Below are 17400 nucleotides of genomic sequence, written 5' to 3' on the forward strand. Positions count from 1 at the left end.
GGTGCCAAGAACCTAGCATCATCCCCACCCCCCGTTCCCGAACAGAGCCGGAAGCCCTCGAGGCTGGATTAGCCGAGGGCGGGGCCTGTGGGCTGGGGGCGGGGCTGGCGGCGGTGCGGTGGGATTGGCTGCCCTTGCGCCTGCGCAGCCTTTGGCCGGAGGCCTGTGCTAGGTCCTAGGGCTGCAGCGGTGGGTATAGCAGGGGGCGTCTAGATAAGGGACGAGCAAAGTGGTAGGGCAGGGAGAGCCTGGGTCCCCGCGGCAGCCCCGAGTGAACCCGACGTATTTTCCTTATATGATCAGGCCTCTCGCAGCCGGCGCTGCTGGTCTGGAGCCTGAGAGGATTATGAAAACGTGGCAGGTGATGGGGTCAGGGGACCTGGAGCGGGGAGCTGAGGGGAGAGGGACCGAGGGGGAGGCCAGGCTTGAGGGAGGGGACAGGTTTAGGGGTACCCACGCCTCCGGCTGCGAGCCCTGCCAATGATGACATGACCACTGCGCAATCTGAGTTCTGGGAACCAGGTGATGGAGTGTGCTGCGAACACTGAGGCCAGGCAAGCCGGAGGCGGCTTAGCAGAGAGAGGGGTTGGGGTGGGGATGGGGGGGGGGGGGATAAGAGCTCAGGGCCCTAGGGCGGCCAAGTGGGCTGGGCTGAGCGTGGGAACGGGGCTCGGGTGGTGCTGTTGCTTTCTGTTAACTCGTCAACCACTGTGTCTACCCTTAATCCAACATTGTGTATGTTTCGCCGGCTCTCTTGAAGTGAGCACTGCCTTTTTAATCTGATCTTTTCTCTCTCTCCCGTTTTTTTGTTTTGTTTTTTGTTTTTTCCTAACAGGGTTACCTGCTGATCTGGAACTCGCTTTATAGACTAGGCTAGGAATTATGTGATTCGCCAAAATGCTGGGATTAAACACACCTGGGTTTAACCACCTTTTTTCTAGGTTTTTTTTTTTTTTTGAAATCGTCAGGCATGTGGAGAGGTTCTCGTGTGGGGGGATATACTGTTCGCTGTTTCACATCTACTCATTAAAACCTTATTTTAAAAATTGTACGTTTACTTCACCCTGTGAACACTTGACCACACAAGTTTACTTACAGTTCTCTTAGAGAGAAATTGCAAGCTCAAGCTAGAGGAACAGATGCTCTTGCACGGGCTCCTTTATTTCATTTGCTCTCCAAGTCACTACCAAGAGGGACGTCCATGTTTACTGTTGACTATAATTATAAATGTGAGTGGGCCCTGAAAAAATCAGAGAGAAATCAAACGGGTATGTGTAAGTATCTGTAGTTTCAGTCTCAGAAAAGGAATGGAGGCGTTTCCTTAACCAAATGACCACACTTAGAGTCAGTCACCAGTCAGGAGGCCATGGACTCCCTTGTGCACGGGACATAACTCCCTTATGTAGGAATCCTCCCTTCAGGCCCTGAACCTAATCACACCAAGACAAGCCCCAAATTAATTGGCATGTGGGAGATTGGCTTTTGGAGGTTTTGGGTTTTGTTTGTAGTTGTGTACAGAAATGTTTAAGGGTGAATATTCAGTATCTGCAACTAAAGATATGCAGGGTAAAAATGGATAGAAACAGTGGTAAGAATGAAAACAATGTTCCTGAAGAAGGGAATAGTATCTTATGCCCTGTTCTGTTTCCCATTTGTTCTGGAGATTGACATTCTTCACACACACACACACACACACACACAGTCTTCTTCAACTAAGCTACAAAGTTACTTAAAGTAGTCTCTTAAATAGTTATTTAGGTAGGTACACCTTTAACACTGCCTTTCAAAATAGAACTTAGGGGCCTAGGCATGGGACTTCTGAGCTAGTCTAACAGTTCTGTTCTGCAACAGGGTTATCCTCCAGTGTTTTTAGAAATGAGGTGTTATCTTTCTGTAGTTAATATTGGAGAGGAGATGTGTTCATATAAAACTGGAAATGAGTCAATTGTAAATGTGTAAATTCTACTGTTTAAGAGTTGATCAGGGTCTCAGAATTGTCCTGCTTCTGCCCCTTCTCCCACACTTTCTGGGCCACATTTCCATGGTTAACACAGCTTTCCCCAGTCTTCCTGTAATATTCAGTGTTGCCAGAAGTTACAGCTCTGGCAGCTGAGGAGAGCAGGTGGCCTCATGGGTGCTGCATTAGTTTTAGAACAAGTGTACAGTGTTGAGTATGTGGCTCATGCCTTAGCACTGAGAGAGACAGAGCGAGAGAGATAGAGAGAGAGAGAGAGAAGATGCTAAGTTCACGGCAGCATAGACTAGTTAGGAAGACCCTGTGACAGTGCTAGTCGAAAGCTGTACACAAGTGCACAGTCTGGTCTGGTGAGAACTTCAGTTATAAGGCAAATAGTAGCTAGGCTGTTTTACATATATTCGCTCTCTAGGAAGTTCAGTTTGCCAAACAAGGACAAAGAAATAAACTATCAACATGAAATGTCAGGCACTGGTTTGAGAACTTGCTTATTTTAAGTTTACCCTGTTTTAGTGAGTACCGGTAGCTGTGAGGCATTGACTTCTTCTCTATTTGTTTACAAACTGTTTGCAGTTACTAAGAAGCCTTTGTTAAGATGTCACGTAGCTTATATGGCTTAGAGCAAATCTTGATACATCCTTGAGTACAAGTTTACCTTGTAAAGCAATAACGGTGGAAGTGGACAGCATTATTTAGATGTCTATTAGACAGGTTGGGAAACACATTTGTAGTTAATACTTGGCCAGGAGGGAAGAGTGCACCAAGGCCATACCTCAGGGAATTGACTGGCATCTTAGCAAGAAGGTGGCAAGGTTTTGTATTTGGTTAGGGTTCAGAGAAGCAGGAGTGCCTGTCTGGAGGTGGGATCATTAAGTACTGGTAAGTACCAAGCCAGCCAAGGTACACAGTGTAGTCTTGTCTCAAAACAAAAAATAGAAATCTAATCCAAGATAAGGAAAGTCAGACTAAGACTGCCATTGATGTTATTGGACAATACAGTTTTATGGGAACACTGTGTGAGAAAATGTGCTGCCTGAGGTCTAAGCTCTAGGAAATAAGAGTTCAGCAAAGACACATTTTGTGAAGAAGCTACAGTCTCATAGTAGCTGGGATGCTTAGTGTTCCATGGGTTTTGTGCTTAAACAAGCTTATGTCGACTTGTTTTTATCTTATCAGCCGCAGCTGGTGTGGGCATTTTGTAAGACCATCTGGTAGTACAACCAACCGCATGGACTTTAGCCAGTTCCCAGGTTTGGAGTGCTTTTCCTTCTCAGCCATTGGCTGGTAAGAGTATCATGTATAAAATACAGCCTGACATATGCAATGTTAAAGGGGAAGCCTTCCTTAGAGTGTATCCTACTGTGGGTTACCAGAGAGAGACAATATGGCCTTTGGTTGGACTCTGGGTTCAGAGATTTTTCACACGCACACTGTGAACATTAACGTTTTTAAAATGCAGAGCTAGAGACCAAACCCCGAGCCAGCTCTGTGCTGGACACGCCTTCTGCCTGTGAGCTACGCCTCCATCCACGGTGAATTTCATTTCAATAGTGGTTCCTAATGATGCCCAAACTGCCTTGAATTCTATAGCTCTAGAGTAATTGCTCAAATCCTTGCTGTCTTCTAGAGAAAGTCCTCTCCCTACCCCCAACAGACAGGTGACTGTGTGTTAACTCCTCGATTAAACAATCCTGCATAGCTGAACCTAGGCCCGAGAATAAAGTTTCTCAAGGAAGCATTAAAAAACAGTGATTGGGGAGGTTGTTATGGACTGAGCACATGCTATCCATAAGGATCTGAGTTCAAATCCTTATTACATACAAAAAAGCTGGATGCACAGGGGTGTGTGCCTGTAACCCCAGCGTTGGGGGACAGAGATGAATGCATATTGAAAGCTTGCTGCCTAGACAAGAAGGTGAGCTTCCAGTTCCACAAGAGATCTTTTCTCAGTGCAATGAGGTAGCGGTAGAGGAAGATGTGGAGCACCCTCCCCTGGTCCTCCCACTTGAACTGGCACGGGCAGGTGTACACACATACATACGGTGAAGAGGCTAGGAAGAGAAAGCTCAGCTTAAAAGCACTTTCTCAAAAATCATGAAGACCAGAGTTCAGTTTCCAGCACCCATCCGACAAGCCAGGTGACACAGCAGACCCAAGCTAGAAGAGTCACTGGGGCTTGTGGGCTTCTCTACAGAACCCCAGGATCTGGGGTGAGACTCTGCCTCAAAGAACAGGCAGATTGAGAACACTAGATGTTCTCAGACCCTCATGGTCACACAAGTGCAGACACGCCGCATACAACTCTATATACTTAGAGATACACATGCATGCATGCACACATAGAAATCGTAAAAAATGTAAATTTTAGCCAATACTTTTAGTCAAGCCATCATTTTAAATTTTGTTCAGATTTGGCACACCACTTTATTCAAAAGTATTTATTTCCATACATTTTTATCCACAGCAGAAAAATTACAGTAACCGTTACAAGCATTTTTCTATAACACAGCTGTAGTTTATACAGACTTGTCTAAAATGAAAAGAAAAAAAAACATTTTTCAGTAGCATTTCTTCTGTAGTGTTAGCTTTATCCTTGAATATTTTGTGAACCTCTTCAGAAGCAAGCCTTCATCTAAATTCCAGTTGATTGCAAAATGTTATATCCAAATCTAGATTCTTCAGCAGTATGACTTCAGACAGTAGTCTAATTCCATTGGTTGATTCCCTGCGTTAGAATGTTGTCTGTTACATGGCTCATGTGTGGAAGTCAAGAGACCATTCACCGTGGGCTCTGTGGTGAGCCTAGATTGGCAGGCTTACGTGGCAAGCGCTTCTTATCCCATGAGCCATCTTGCTGTCCCAGGTCTTATTTTAGGAAAAAAAATGTTTAGTATCCATTGGTGTTCGTTACGGGGAAAACAAACAAAACCAATCTTGTCATTGGCATCACCCTCTAATTTCCTACACTCTGTAATTCTAATTCTGTGATTGTGGCAGCAGGGTGTCAGAAAGGAAATCTGGGTTATTTGACTCGCAGCAGATTAACTTTAGAAACCAACTGCAAATATTTGGAAATGAAAGTTACTGTGGTGGAATGACTATGTTTGACCCCCATAGACCACGTTAGAATGCTTGGCCCACAGGGAGTGGCACTGTTAATGAGGGGATGTGGCCTTGTTGGAGGACGTGCGTCATTGTCAAGGCGGGCTTTGAGGTCTCATGCTTAGGCTGGGTCTAGTGTGACAGTCTCCTGCTGCCTGCAGATTGAGATGTAGACCTCACAGCTCCTTCTCCAGCACCATGTCTGCCTGAAAGCTGCCGTGCTCATAATGGACTGAATGTCTAAAACTGTAAGGCCACTCCAGTTAAATGTTTTCCTTTATGAGCGCTGCTGTGGTTATGGTGTCTTCATAACACTGGAACCTAAGACAGCTGCTGTGCTGTCACGTTCAGTAGCCACTCACTCAGTGCTCAAGTGTTCCAGAAGAATTTAGTTCATGCAAAAGAATTGGATTCCAATTTGTCACCATAATCCTCAATGCACTCATAATTAACAGGCCTTAACATTTTTTTCCCAAGAAAAATCAGGGGAAGCGGTGCCTATGACATGTCCCATATAGGGGAAAGCCTACTGTTGGGTCTGACTTGTCAGGGGACCCGTAGGGACCACCCCTAACAGAAGCTGGGGTGTCCCAGGGAGAATGCCTGCTTCAGTGAGAACTGATTTATGTGGAAACACACCGGTTACTACAGGGCATGGTTAGTACATGTAAGATAATTTTTAAAGCACAAATGTGAGATTTATGAATACGTGATGAGTCTTTAAGGTGTTTTCATGAGATAAATCAGAACTCCATAGGATGCCACCCCGAACATTTTTTTTTCCATAACTTCTTTTGGGAACTATGTGGTAAGTCAGTTATTGCAACTGCTAAAGGCACATGACAGAACTGTAATTACTCAGAAGCAAAAGTACTTAGTGAAGAGTTCAAACTTGTGTTGCATTTATTTAAATTCAAATTTAGTATTGATTTCATGAAGTTGGCAAATGTTAAAAGTTAGCTTTAAGAGGAAAGGAACTCATTGCTAAGGGCTCCAGGGCAGAGTGCTCCCATAGTGTGCCTGAGGACCCGGGCTCAGGGCAGAGTGCTCCCATAGTGTGCCTGAGGACCCGGGCTCAGGACAGAGTGCTCCCTTGGTGTGCCTGAGGACCCGGGCTCAGGACAGAGTGCTCCCTTTGTGTGCCTGAGGACCCGGGCTCAGGACAGAGTGCTCCCTCGGTGTGCCTGAGGACCCGGGCTCAGGACAGAGTGCTCCCTCGGTGTGCCTGAGGACCTGGGCTCAGGTCAGAGTGCTCCCTTGGTGTGCGTGAGGATGCGGGCTCAGGGCAGAGTGCTCCCTTGGTGTGCCTGAGGACTCGGGCTCAGGGCACAGTGCTCCCATAGTGTGCCTGAGGACCCGGGCTCAGGACAGAGTGCTCTCTTGGTGTGCCTGAGGACCCGGGCTCAGGGCAGAGTGCTCCCATGGTGTGCCTGAGGACTCGGGCTCAGGGCACAGTGCTTCCTTAGTGTGCCTGAGGACCCGGGCTCAGGGCACAGTGCTCCCATGGTGTGCCTAAGGACCCGGGCTCAGGGCACAGTGCTCCCATGGTGTGCCTGAGGCCTCGGGCTCAGGACACAGTGCTTCCTTAGTGTGCCTGAGGACCCGGGCTCAGGGCACAGTGCTCCCTCGGTGTGCCTGAGGACCTGGGCTCAGGGCACAGTGCTCCCTCGGTGTGCCTGAGGACCTGGGCTCAGGGCACAGTGCTTCCTTAGTGTGCCTGAGGACCCGGGCTCAGGGCAGAGTGCTCCCATGGTGTGCCTGAGGCCTCGGGCTCAGGACACAGTGCTTCCTTAGTGTGCCTGAGGACCCGGGCTCAGGGCACAGTGCTCCCTCGGTGTGCCCAAGGACCCGGGCTCAGGGCAGAGTGCTCCCTTGGTGTGCCTGAACATCTGGTCAGCTTCTGAGGGTGAAGCGAAAGCGGGAGACCGTACTGCTCACCAGCCACTGTACTTCTGAAGTACAGCGGCCAGGGCACCTCTGTCCTGGGGAAGAGACTGAAGCTGTTTCTTCAGGCAAGTTACCAACGCCCTCTATTTGGGGAATAACTAAGCTTTTATCTAGTGACCAACTGGTGACAGAGTCGTACCCCGCCTTGGGGGGTGGCGTGAGGGATGATTTCAGACTACATGCCAGGTCAGAGAGCCATATTTGGGAAGCCACCACCTCTTAAAAATGCTTAGCAAGAGGGCATGTTGGGTGTTCTTGAGGGGTAAGGAGAGTCTTTCCATGAGTCAATTTTGAACACTAAAGTGCACGCTAAGGCAAATTATATTCATAAAGAACTTTAAAAAGGTAGTCAAAGATCCAGCTGTTTTATTTGCATTTGGGGGTTGAAAGGTCAGATACAGACCTCAGGGGCTGTGACAGAACAGGGGGAGGGGCTGTTCTCGGAGACAGGCACCCAAGAGCTGCTGGGTGCTTACTGTGGCCCCGGAAGGGACAATGCAGGGACAGCGTGTTTGTTGCTGGATTAGTCGTGCCTGGCACTGCTTTTTGTTCTGGTCCCAGCAGTCAGGGGGGACTGGGGACACAGACCTGTCATAGCACAGCATCCAGAACCTTCTAAACTGGGTGACACTTGGGGAAGTCTTCTAAAGTATGGAGACATCTCAATATACTAATGAGTTCCTCTATGGTTTGTTTGCAGACTGCCTGTAACTACCACAGGAACAGCGAACTCTTAATAAATGTGGATTATAGAAATGGGTAGAAAGAGTATATAGGGTTGTCAAACCAAACCTTTGTTCTTGAGTTCAAAAAAGTCCCCAAAAGCAAAACAAAATTCTGAGGAGCAAACACATAATCCTGTCACAAACATTATTACTTAATGTTCTTTTAAATCTTTTATTTCAGAGCAGAGTATTTACATTGATTTTAAACTTTGAAAAAAATGTTGAAAATAACTTGAAGGGAAAGCTGGCCTAAGCTATTATAGTCTTTTCAAAGCAATTAAAAAACAAAACAAACAAACCCACAAATCTTTGGATAAGACTTGATCATGCAGTCTCCTCGAGAGGCTCTTCAGACAGGTGGGTTCTTGAGTCTGTGTCCCTTGTGACTTTGGGGCCTGGAATCAGCGGGACACTGGTTTGGTTTTATAAATAGAAGCTCTCCATCCCAATCTATCACTTTCATTCTTGTACTGTTGCGGAAGCCTTCTTGTCTCAGTGCATTGGCCAGCCACGGAGAATGAACTTTTCCGTCCTTCTCACCCTTGGCACCTGTGACAGCAGTATGTTTAGTACAACTCTCTTACAAACCTGAGACTGCCGCACGAGCTGGAGCCTCTGGAGGCTGGGTCATCCAATCTGCTTAGAAGCAATACTCAGCATGCTCGGCCTGAGGCCAGTCACAGCGGTGCCCTACTGACCAGGCATCAGTGAATACTAATTCACTGGAGGATTCTCCCGAGGCGTAGGCTCATACTTTTGTTCTCAGACATCTTACCACATCCACACCTTTGGCTTATCAATATGTGTCATTCTGGTGGTTATTAGTATCATCATGTCTTGAAAGACCCACGAAGGCAATTTATGTCATGTGTTTTTAATATTATCTTAGTTTGAACATTCTCAAGTTATATACAAAGATCAAAGCTAGGCACTTCCACCCTGGAGAACTGGCATTTTTATATGGCGACTGGAGCTACACAGCGGCTATTCGTTCTGATGCGTCTTGGTCTAACCTGAAAGCCCAGCGTTAACAATCATCTACATTCTGGGTGTTTTCTGAGCAGCATGTACAAAAACCGATGACAAATGTGCACCCCACTGTTTAGCTCCCCGCTGGTCTCTAACATGGTTTGACCTACGCTGGGCGTATTTTACAGATCTCCCATTCTCTCAGCTGACAGCACATGGTTCCTTCTCGCTCGCCTTGGAAACACACATCTTCAGACTTCGTTGAGAAACTCCAGATTGAGACAGGCTGGGATGTGGATCGAGTCCATGGTCAGAGCCGATGGGTTGTATGGAAACAGAACGGGAAACACGTGCTTGGAGTCCAGCAGTAGCTGCTGAGGGTCATTCCTCTCTTGTAGCTGAGCCTGTGGACAGAGTAGGATCATGTAAGGACTTAGAACTACCTAAAAATAGCCGTTTCAATAACTTCACAGAAGCGAGGGAGCATATGGCCTGGAAAGATTTCTGAGATGACGTGGGAGGAGTGCGGAGTCGGGACAAGTGGGCTCCCTGTGTCCCTGAGACGAGCCCTGATTTAGGTTGTTGGGGCCAATCACGCTCCTTCCCTTCTCCATCCTAACATGGTTTTAATGCTTCCATCTAAGGGAAAAGGTGAAACTCTATCTTAGGTACAAATTCCAAGAGAGGACTGTCATGCATGGGTAATGGACCAGATTTTAGAGCAGTGGATCTCAACCTTCCTAATGCTACAACCTTTTAATACAGTTCCTAGTGTTGTGAACCCGCCCCCAGCTGTAAAATTATTTTTGCTGCTACTTCATAACTACAGTTATGAATCGTAATATAACATCTGTGTTTTCTGATAGTCTTAGGCAACTCCTGTGAAAGGATTGGTCAGCACTGCCGTGAGAGTTAGCTGGAGCTGGAGTGATCAAAGCCTAAGAAGGACAGAATGAGTGGAGCCAGGGATGGCGCTGCACACCCTGCAGTGACAGCAACGGGAAGCGGAGGCAGGGGGATCAGGGTTCAAATTAAAAACAGACAAACAAAGAGAGCTTGAGAGTCCAGGGAGCAAAATATCAACATGCATACTATTAGAAGTCCCAAAAGGAAACAAACGAGGGAAAGGGGCGAAAAGTCATCTAACTAAAACCAAACCACCCCAAACCCATTGGCCGTGCATTCGAGCACGTCCAAACTCACTGAACTTTGAGCAGGATAAACTCACACAGAGACCTGCAAACTGTCAAAACCCAAAGATGGGAAATCTTAAAAGGAGCTCCAGAGACATGCATTTGTTACAAAGTATCCTGAAATGAGGGTAACGCTGGTGTTCACCAGAAGCCATGGATGTTAGGAAGCAACACACCACAAAGGGAAACAAAGGAGAAAACATCTGGCAAAGTTTCCTTCAAGGACAAAAGACTATGTCATTTCTGGAGACAAAGACATGCTGAGAAGAGTTCAATTCATCGTGAACAGTGATAGACAGAAGCAGTTAGAAACAGAGCCTACAGATCTCTCATGCCCACACTGACAGACCCGAAGGGAGGAGCTGCTTTCCATCAACACCTGGACACTTCAGTCTCCCACTGATGACGTAAGGTGAGATCAGTAAACAGACCCGGAAGGACTCTTTAGCACGGAAGATTTAGCACTGGGGCATGCCCTTGAAGAGGCACAGGGACCCTGGACCTTGCTGTCTCTTGCCTCACAGCTGCTATGTAGTAAACAGGTGCTCTCTGCCTACTGTGCCACGGTTAACTTCTGTGGAGCCACAGACCCAAAGAGCAAAGTTAGCCACCATGGACTAAAATATCTGAAGGAAAATGATTCTTTTCCTTGCAAGTTGATCATCTCAGGTAGTGTGACCCCGTGACAGATAGCTAAATCACATCCACGCATCTCCCTTGGGAGAGATGGAGAGTGTGCTCACCTACAGGGCTGTGAGGATCGAGAGTCAGTAACTCAATAAATAGTTCAGTTGCTGGCACCTGGCAGGTACTGTATTTGTCAGTGGCATTAATTTTGCAACATCCTGCTTTGTTCTGTCTACCTGGGAATTAACCATTAACTGTTGAGCCATGACCTTCAGGCAGGAACTGTACTTGTAGCTAAGGTCCCTGAACCGCAGGAGAGTGGCCAAGAGGAAGATCCTTAAATCCTCATCAGGAAAATGCACATCACACCCTATCAGCTTGAGACACAACAATGGGCTGTTTTGGTTTTCCCCCTCTTTGAGACAGGACACCATTGTTTCAAATAGTGACAATATTGCGATATAGTGTAACTTTCGAGAGTTCCGTTGTTACCCGACTTTAGAGTGGGAAGACCAAGGGCTCTTATTTGCTCAGGACCTGAGCAGCTGGCTCCCACCACTGTAGTCTCAGCACCTTTACTGTTCCATGGAAGCCTTGAAACAGGCTGAGTGAGCCCTGCAGGTACCAGCAGCCCTTTACTGCGAGGTAGAAAGTGAGCCACTGGAGTGCAGGGCTGCGAGGAAATGGATTCCCAAGGACTCTGGAATCGCAGATTGTTCTCATTTTGTTCAGTCACCAGGATGATGACCTCCAGATGTCATATGCTGGCATCCGAAGATCAGGGCCACAAATTCAAAGTAAGATAGTTTGACAGACAGGTTGGCTACAAAAGGGAGAGAAGCTTGGGGGAGGGGCAGGCGGGGGAGGGGGAGGGGCAGGGGCAGGTAGGGCTATGTATGGAGGAAGCAACAAGCTTCCTTAAACCAAGTACCAGAGGTGGCACTGGTGGCACCTGGCATGGTCCCTTACTGATGGCTGCATTGGTTCTTACAGAACAGCCTGTCAGTCATGAAAGAGAGGAGCAGGAGGCTCCTCAGAAAGGCCTCTCAGAGCACTTCTGGTCCTGCAGTGTGGGCTCTATTGTTTAAAAGCCCTGGAAAATGCCCAATTAACCTTTGACAAAGGAGGTGAAAATATAGTCTCAGGGAAAAAAAAGATAGCCCATTTAATAAATGGGGCTAAGAAAACTGGACTTCCTATCTTCAGAAAGTGAAATTAGATTTGTAACTTTCAGCTTGTATAAAACCAACTTAAAATGGATCACAAACCTTAATTTTAAACCCCAAACCCTGAAACTTTTAGAAGAAAACACAAGATATTGGCACAGGCAAAGGGTGTTCCACTGGACACCAGCTGTGCAGGAGCAGGCCCAGCACTCAGAGGTGCACTCTGAGAATAACCCCTTCTGCACCACGAAGGAGGCGGTGAGCTACACTAAGGGAGGGCAGCGGAGTAAACCAGCCACACCCAGGCAAGGAGCAAAAAGCCAGGTTACAAACAACAGCAGAAGGTAAATAGCCAGGGGCTAAAACTGCCAACGATCCCAGAACAATAGCCAATAGCTATTTTACTAAAGGGTTTAGCACCCGTCCCTGCCAGGGTCATGAAAGTTAAAACTGCTTGGACATACTCTCTTACCCCAGTTAGAATGGCCATCATCAAGAACTCAGAAAAATGAGTGTGGAAGAGGATGTGGAGGAAGAGGACCCTGTGCACTGTCGGTAGGGGTGCAACGCAATACAGGCACTATGGAAATCATCACAAGTAGAACTACCATTCTACTACTCAGCCATTTCACTCCTGGGTACGGACCCAGAGAATCTCCATTCCCTACCACAGAGACATTAACACCCCATTTATTATTATTCACTATAGCAAAGAATTGGACCTATTTGTCCACAGATAAATGGATAATGAAAATTTGGTAATATATCTACTATCTATATCTATCTAGATGTCTGTCTATCTAGCTAATAGAATGTTACTCAGCACTAAAAAATAGAAGTTTAGAAGATTCAAGAAAATGAATGGACTTTGAATATATAATAGTACATGAGGTCACACAATCTCAGAAATAAAAGAAACCACATGTTCTTTCTCATGCAGAGTTAGCCAATAGCATATTCATGTAGACAAAGGTGCCTGTGCACACAGTATAACATGAGGAAAAGAGAACAAGAAAGAAGTGAGGGCTGACGGTGCAGGTAACGGACACGAGCTATGAAAGTGTAGAGAGCTAACTCTAGATCTAATTCTGTCATGGGTTTTTTTATGTGGGGTAATACACAAGTGCATACAAGATAGTCAACAGAGGCTGTAAGTTCTAAGATGAAGAGTCACAGCTTCCTTTCTGAATGTGAATTCTGACTGTATGTGAGCTCATTAAGTTTTACAGATTTGGGGTCTGGTTTATCTGCACATTTTTAAAGTAATAAAGGTCATGAAATAAAAAAGAAAAAAAAAGCTTTGAGATTGTAGAAGATTTAGGGGTGAACATGAGAATGGGGCTGATTAAAGAGTCTGAAGGGCAGCTCGAGGCATACACGGTTGGCAGACACTTAGACAGTATGTACGTGGTGTCGAAGAGAACCCCTGTGAACCCCCAGGGTGGGCCAACAGCTCTCAAGCTTACAGTATACAAGTTTTAATAGTTGGGTGTTTTAATGCATATGTGAAAACCATACATATTTATGAGTTACTATGCAATGCTTCAGTAATCCAGTGTGTGTTTAAACATGCATACTGTACACAGTACGCAGGCAGTGGTATGTTTTAACAAGCAGCTCTGACTGCTGGTCATGAGATCAAATGTAGCTCACCTGCGTAGGAAAAAAACAAACTATGGCTGGCAAAAACCAGTTTGGGCAGGACTGGCATATTTCTGGCAATATTTAACCCTTTCCTTCAAGGATGTTTTTCTATGCCCCCTTGTCCCTTAGGCCTGCAGTCAGCTTGGTGCATGCAAGTCAACTTAGGACTGAACTCCCTTCTTGCAAACGGTGCTGTTTATAGTGAGTTGTGGTTCTCTCTCCCACGTGGCTCAGGTTCAAATCCAAGAATGACCTCTTGAACCTGTACTTTTGCTTGATTTTTTTTCAGCCCTCCACAAAAATCAGCAGCGGGTCGGGGTATCTCGCAGTGTCTCTTCTGTCTCCCAATCCCTTCTCTGCGTCTAGGAGCTGGCTCTGCGCTCCTCCCAGCCTGTGCTCCCGCTCAGCACTCTCCCTCCCCCACCTTAGTGAATATATTGTGTGGGTGAGCTGGCCTGCTCTGAGGGCTGTGTGCTTAGCCTGCCCTGGAATTTCCCTCTGCCCTTCAGACAACCGCCACCTTTAGTCTGACTTGGCATCTGTCCTTGACCTCTGTCATATTTACTCAAATACCAGGCTAGAGTTCATTTACTCTTTTCCATGGGACTTTTCAGAGCCAGGGCACTCTTTATAAATCTCTAGATCGCTTTTAAATATTGGAATAAAATCTCCAGCCTTGCAAAGGCGAACAGCGTTCTCTACCAAGCTCCTGATCTCTGGGGGTTCTTTACAGTTTTGATAAATCCCCCCATTTCCCCAGACTCTTCTGGGCATGTTCCCCTCCTTCCTATCCTTGGCTCATGCTGGCTACTACAGGGTGTCTGTCCATGTATCTCCTACATCTATCTGTAGGAGAAACAGGCCCTGCTTTGTGAGTCACTGCTGTAGCCTGCTCCTTTCAGCCACTGTCACACAAGAAGGCCCTCCACTGGACCCAAACCTCCTTGGGCTCAGCTTGAAGAAGCTCATGTTTAAGTTAAAAACTCACATCTCAAGACGGATCTAAATATAAATCTGCTTGATATGTTTCTTCCCATCAAGGGTAAATACTGTAATTACCAGAGACAAGATGTAAGCGTTCAGAATGTAATCTAAGGAAATGTTCTTAGTTCCACAGGAGTGGAACTGATTTTAAGCTCCCTTGTTAATTCCACCTTGACGTAGCAAGGTGTTCCTGGAAAACACACTTAAGTCTAGAAGCTGTGAAGCAAGGATAAGGCCATCTTTCTGTGTGTGTGCAGTCATTGTCACTGTGGGCACTGAGGTTCCTGCGTGTGTGCAGTCAGTGTCACTGTGGGCACTGAGTTTCCTGTGTGTGTGTAGTCAGTGTCACTGTGGGCACTGAGGTTCTTGCGTGTGTGCAGTCAGTGTCACTGTGGGCGCTGAGGTTCCTGCGTGTGTGCAGTCAGTGTTACTGTAGAGCTAAGGTTACTGCATGTGTGCAGTGTTACTGTAGAGATAAGGTTACTGCATGTGTGCAGTCAGTGTTACTGTAGAGCTAAGGTTCCTGCGTGTGTGCAGTCAGTGTTACTATGGATGCTAAGGTTACTGCGTGTGTGCAGTCAGTGTTACTGTAGAGCTAAGGTTATTATACACTGAAGCAGGAAACCTACAAACGCAAGGCTTTCTAGTATAGCCAGTATTTGCAAAGATGTCAACCCCGCATTTCAATACATTTTTGGCTTTTGACTAAGACTTTATAAAATTAACACTTGAGACTCACCTGGATGGTTCGTATGAAGGACACTGTCACCCGTTCTTCAAATTCATTCAAGGGAGTGTAGAGGTTTAAAATTTTGACAATCTGTTGGAATAAAAGCAAACTTCAGTACAGAACTAGACAAACTGAAGACAACTTTGACTTTTTTTTTATTTTTATGATTAATTGATTATATGTGAGTACACTGTAGCTGTCTTCAGACACTCCAGAAGAGGGCATCAGATCTCTTTACGGATAGTTGTGAGCCACCATGTGGTTGCTGGAATTTGAACTCGGGACCTTTGGAAGAGCAGTCAGTGCTCTTAACCACTGAGCCATCTCTCCAGCCCACAACTTTGACTTTTAAGACTGTGTCCGAGTTTTAAAAACACTGTGGTGCCACAAAATCTTTAACTCTCTGGACAGACCCCTCAAGGTGTGTGGTCAGGCCGCTGCGAGGCTTGAGCTCCTGTCTGGCGCTCACGTCCCTGATGCCAACCCTTCCCCTATGATTGGTGGCTTATACACAAGTTCAGAAAACTCCGATCTGTAATCCCCAGCCTCTTCCTGCCGGTAACGTAAGGCTCTTCGGGAGAGAACCAGGGATCTTGTATGAGAGAGGGCTTTCTTAGCTGCACTTAACCATTATCTCCCAACTCTTTCTTAAGAAAATTAATTTACAAGGGAGATTTTTCTTCTTTGCCAGACACAGTCTTTTGTGTGCCCATCAGCTGTTTTGGTGGGAGTGCCCTTCTGTGTGCAAGTCCAGGTACAAGCAACAAATAAGCTCACAGTAGTGAGACATTTACTGTGGGTGGGGAGCAGGGAAACTAAGAACGTGCAGTTCTTAAGAGGTCGCAGCTTCATTTCAGAAGTCAGGAGGGAAGAGAGGCCTTCGCCTCACCCAGTTTGGTTGGCTGCAGAGGTCTTCATGGAGAGAATGTGCATTGACTGGGAGAGTTTAGGTCCCATTTACTGGTATCTGTGGCCCATTTATAAGAAGCTGTGATCAAAGGCAAGATCGAGGACTTAAAGATCTATAACCAAATTGTAGTATATAAACACAATTTTGGGGAGAGGCATTTAAAATATTTAAGTACCTTTAGATTGCTAAGGCTTCATTTAAAATGATATAAATGGAGTCTTAAATTATGGCCAAATAAAAATTACAGTTGTAAAGACAATGCATAACAAAAGCAAACAGTTTCATGTTGACAGATTCAGAAAAAAAATTCTAGGTAAGGAACTATCTGGAATTGTTTTTAAAAAGTTGTGACATGAGGCAAGCAAGATAGCTTGTTGGGTGAGGGCTCCTGCCACAAGATGGCTTACTGGGCGAGGACTCTAGGCTGGTTATCTGAGATTACTCCCCAGACTACACGTGGTAAAAGAGAGAACCGCTTCCTCCCAATCAACCTCTGACCTCCACACGTCATGTGTGAACATGCAGGAGTAATTATATGAAGTTGTTATCAAGGTTTGTGGGCTTTGTAATTTAGCACAGAAGAAGGATCAGAAAAGTTACAGGGAATTGGTGTTGGGTTTTTGGACCAAATCGATCTCTGGTTCATCGTATCAGCTGTAAATCTGAACTATGTCAATAGGACTGGAAGCACACCCTTAGAAATCTCCCAGCAAGAACAGACCAGTAGGGCCAGCGCTGGTCTTGAACGGCCGTACCTGCTGGGTGCTGAGGGAGGTACACAGAGAGCAGATGGCCTCAGCATCCTCAGGGGTTTTCTTCTTCAGCTGGAGCAGCTGGGCTGCCTGGATCAAGGGCTCCATGGTCTGAACTGCTCCACTCTGGTGAAGGTTTTTGCCCCGAAGCCACTCTTCGAGTTGACTTATGTTGTACCTTAGCCAAAGCAAAAGGAACTGTGTTAAGTCTTAATTCACAGGGTGGGGGTGGGGAGGGGCACCTGCTGTGCTGTGCTGTTCAGGTGACAGTGCCCTCACTTCAATGCTCTCACTTCAATTATTTCATGTGGTTAAAAGTTTGCAAAGTGGGGTAAGGGAGATGGCTCAGTTTGTAAAATGTTTGCCTTGCAAGCAAGAGGGCCTGAGGTTGATCCAGAGATCCATACACACCACACACACACACACACACACACACACACCCCCCGACCACAAATGGTGAGGTGGTACACAGTTGTAATCCTGGTGTGGGCTGTGGAGGTGGGAGACAGGCCTAGACAACTCTGGTAAGTTCCAGGCCAGTGAGAGCTTGTGTTTTGTTTGTTTGTTTAAAGATTTGTTTATTTTATGTATATGAGTACACTGTACAGATGGTTGTGAGCCTTCATGTGGCTGCTAGCAACTGAACTCAGGACCCCTGCTTGAGTTCATTCCAGCC

General features: G+C 46.3%; 1 protein-coding gene, 1 long non-coding RNA gene and 2 other non-coding genes across 4 annotated transcripts in view; 3 read left to right on the top strand and 1 right to left on the bottom strand.

Moving 5' to 3' along the window:
- Nucleotides 1–147: 147 nt before the first annotated feature.
- LOC127663817 (uncharacterized) lies at nucleotides 148–926 on the top strand. Its single transcript, XR_007973031.1, has 2 exons — nucleotides 148–361; nucleotides 836–926. It is a non-coding gene; the product is annotated as an uncharacterized LOC127663817 (long non-coding RNA).
- LOC127664243 (small Cajal body-specific RNA 17) lies at nucleotides 246–385 on the top strand. The gene has a single exon (XR_007973110.1). It is a non-coding gene; the product is annotated as a small Cajal body-specific RNA 17 (non-coding RNA).
- LOC127664236 (small Cajal body-specific RNA 18) lies at nucleotides 475–553 on the top strand. The gene has a single exon (XR_007973104.1). It is a non-coding gene; the product is annotated as a small Cajal body-specific RNA 18 (non-coding RNA).
- A 7011-nt stretch (nucleotides 927–7937) lies between the features above and the next one.
- The window catches only part of Myo5b (myosin VB), a 313010-nt gene continuing 303547 nt past the window's right edge, over nucleotides 7938–17400 (bottom strand). The window contains exons 37-39 of the mRNA XM_052155754.1: nucleotides 16728–16902; nucleotides 15072–15152; nucleotides 7938–9122 (exon numbers count right to left, since the gene is read on the bottom strand). Coding sequence (XP_052011714.1) covers nucleotides 8970–9122; nucleotides 15072–15152; nucleotides 16728–16902 — 409 coding nt within the window. The 3' untranslated portion in view covers nucleotides 7938–8969. The remainder of the gene's footprint in view (nucleotides 9123–15071; nucleotides 15153–16727; nucleotides 16903–17400) is intronic.

This window comes from Apodemus sylvaticus, chromosome 13, assembly GCF_947179515.1.
Source record: "Apodemus sylvaticus chromosome 13, mApoSyl1.1, whole genome shotgun sequence".
NCBI classification, from domain to species: Eukaryota; Metazoa; Chordata; class Mammalia; order Rodentia; family Muridae; genus Apodemus; species Apodemus sylvaticus.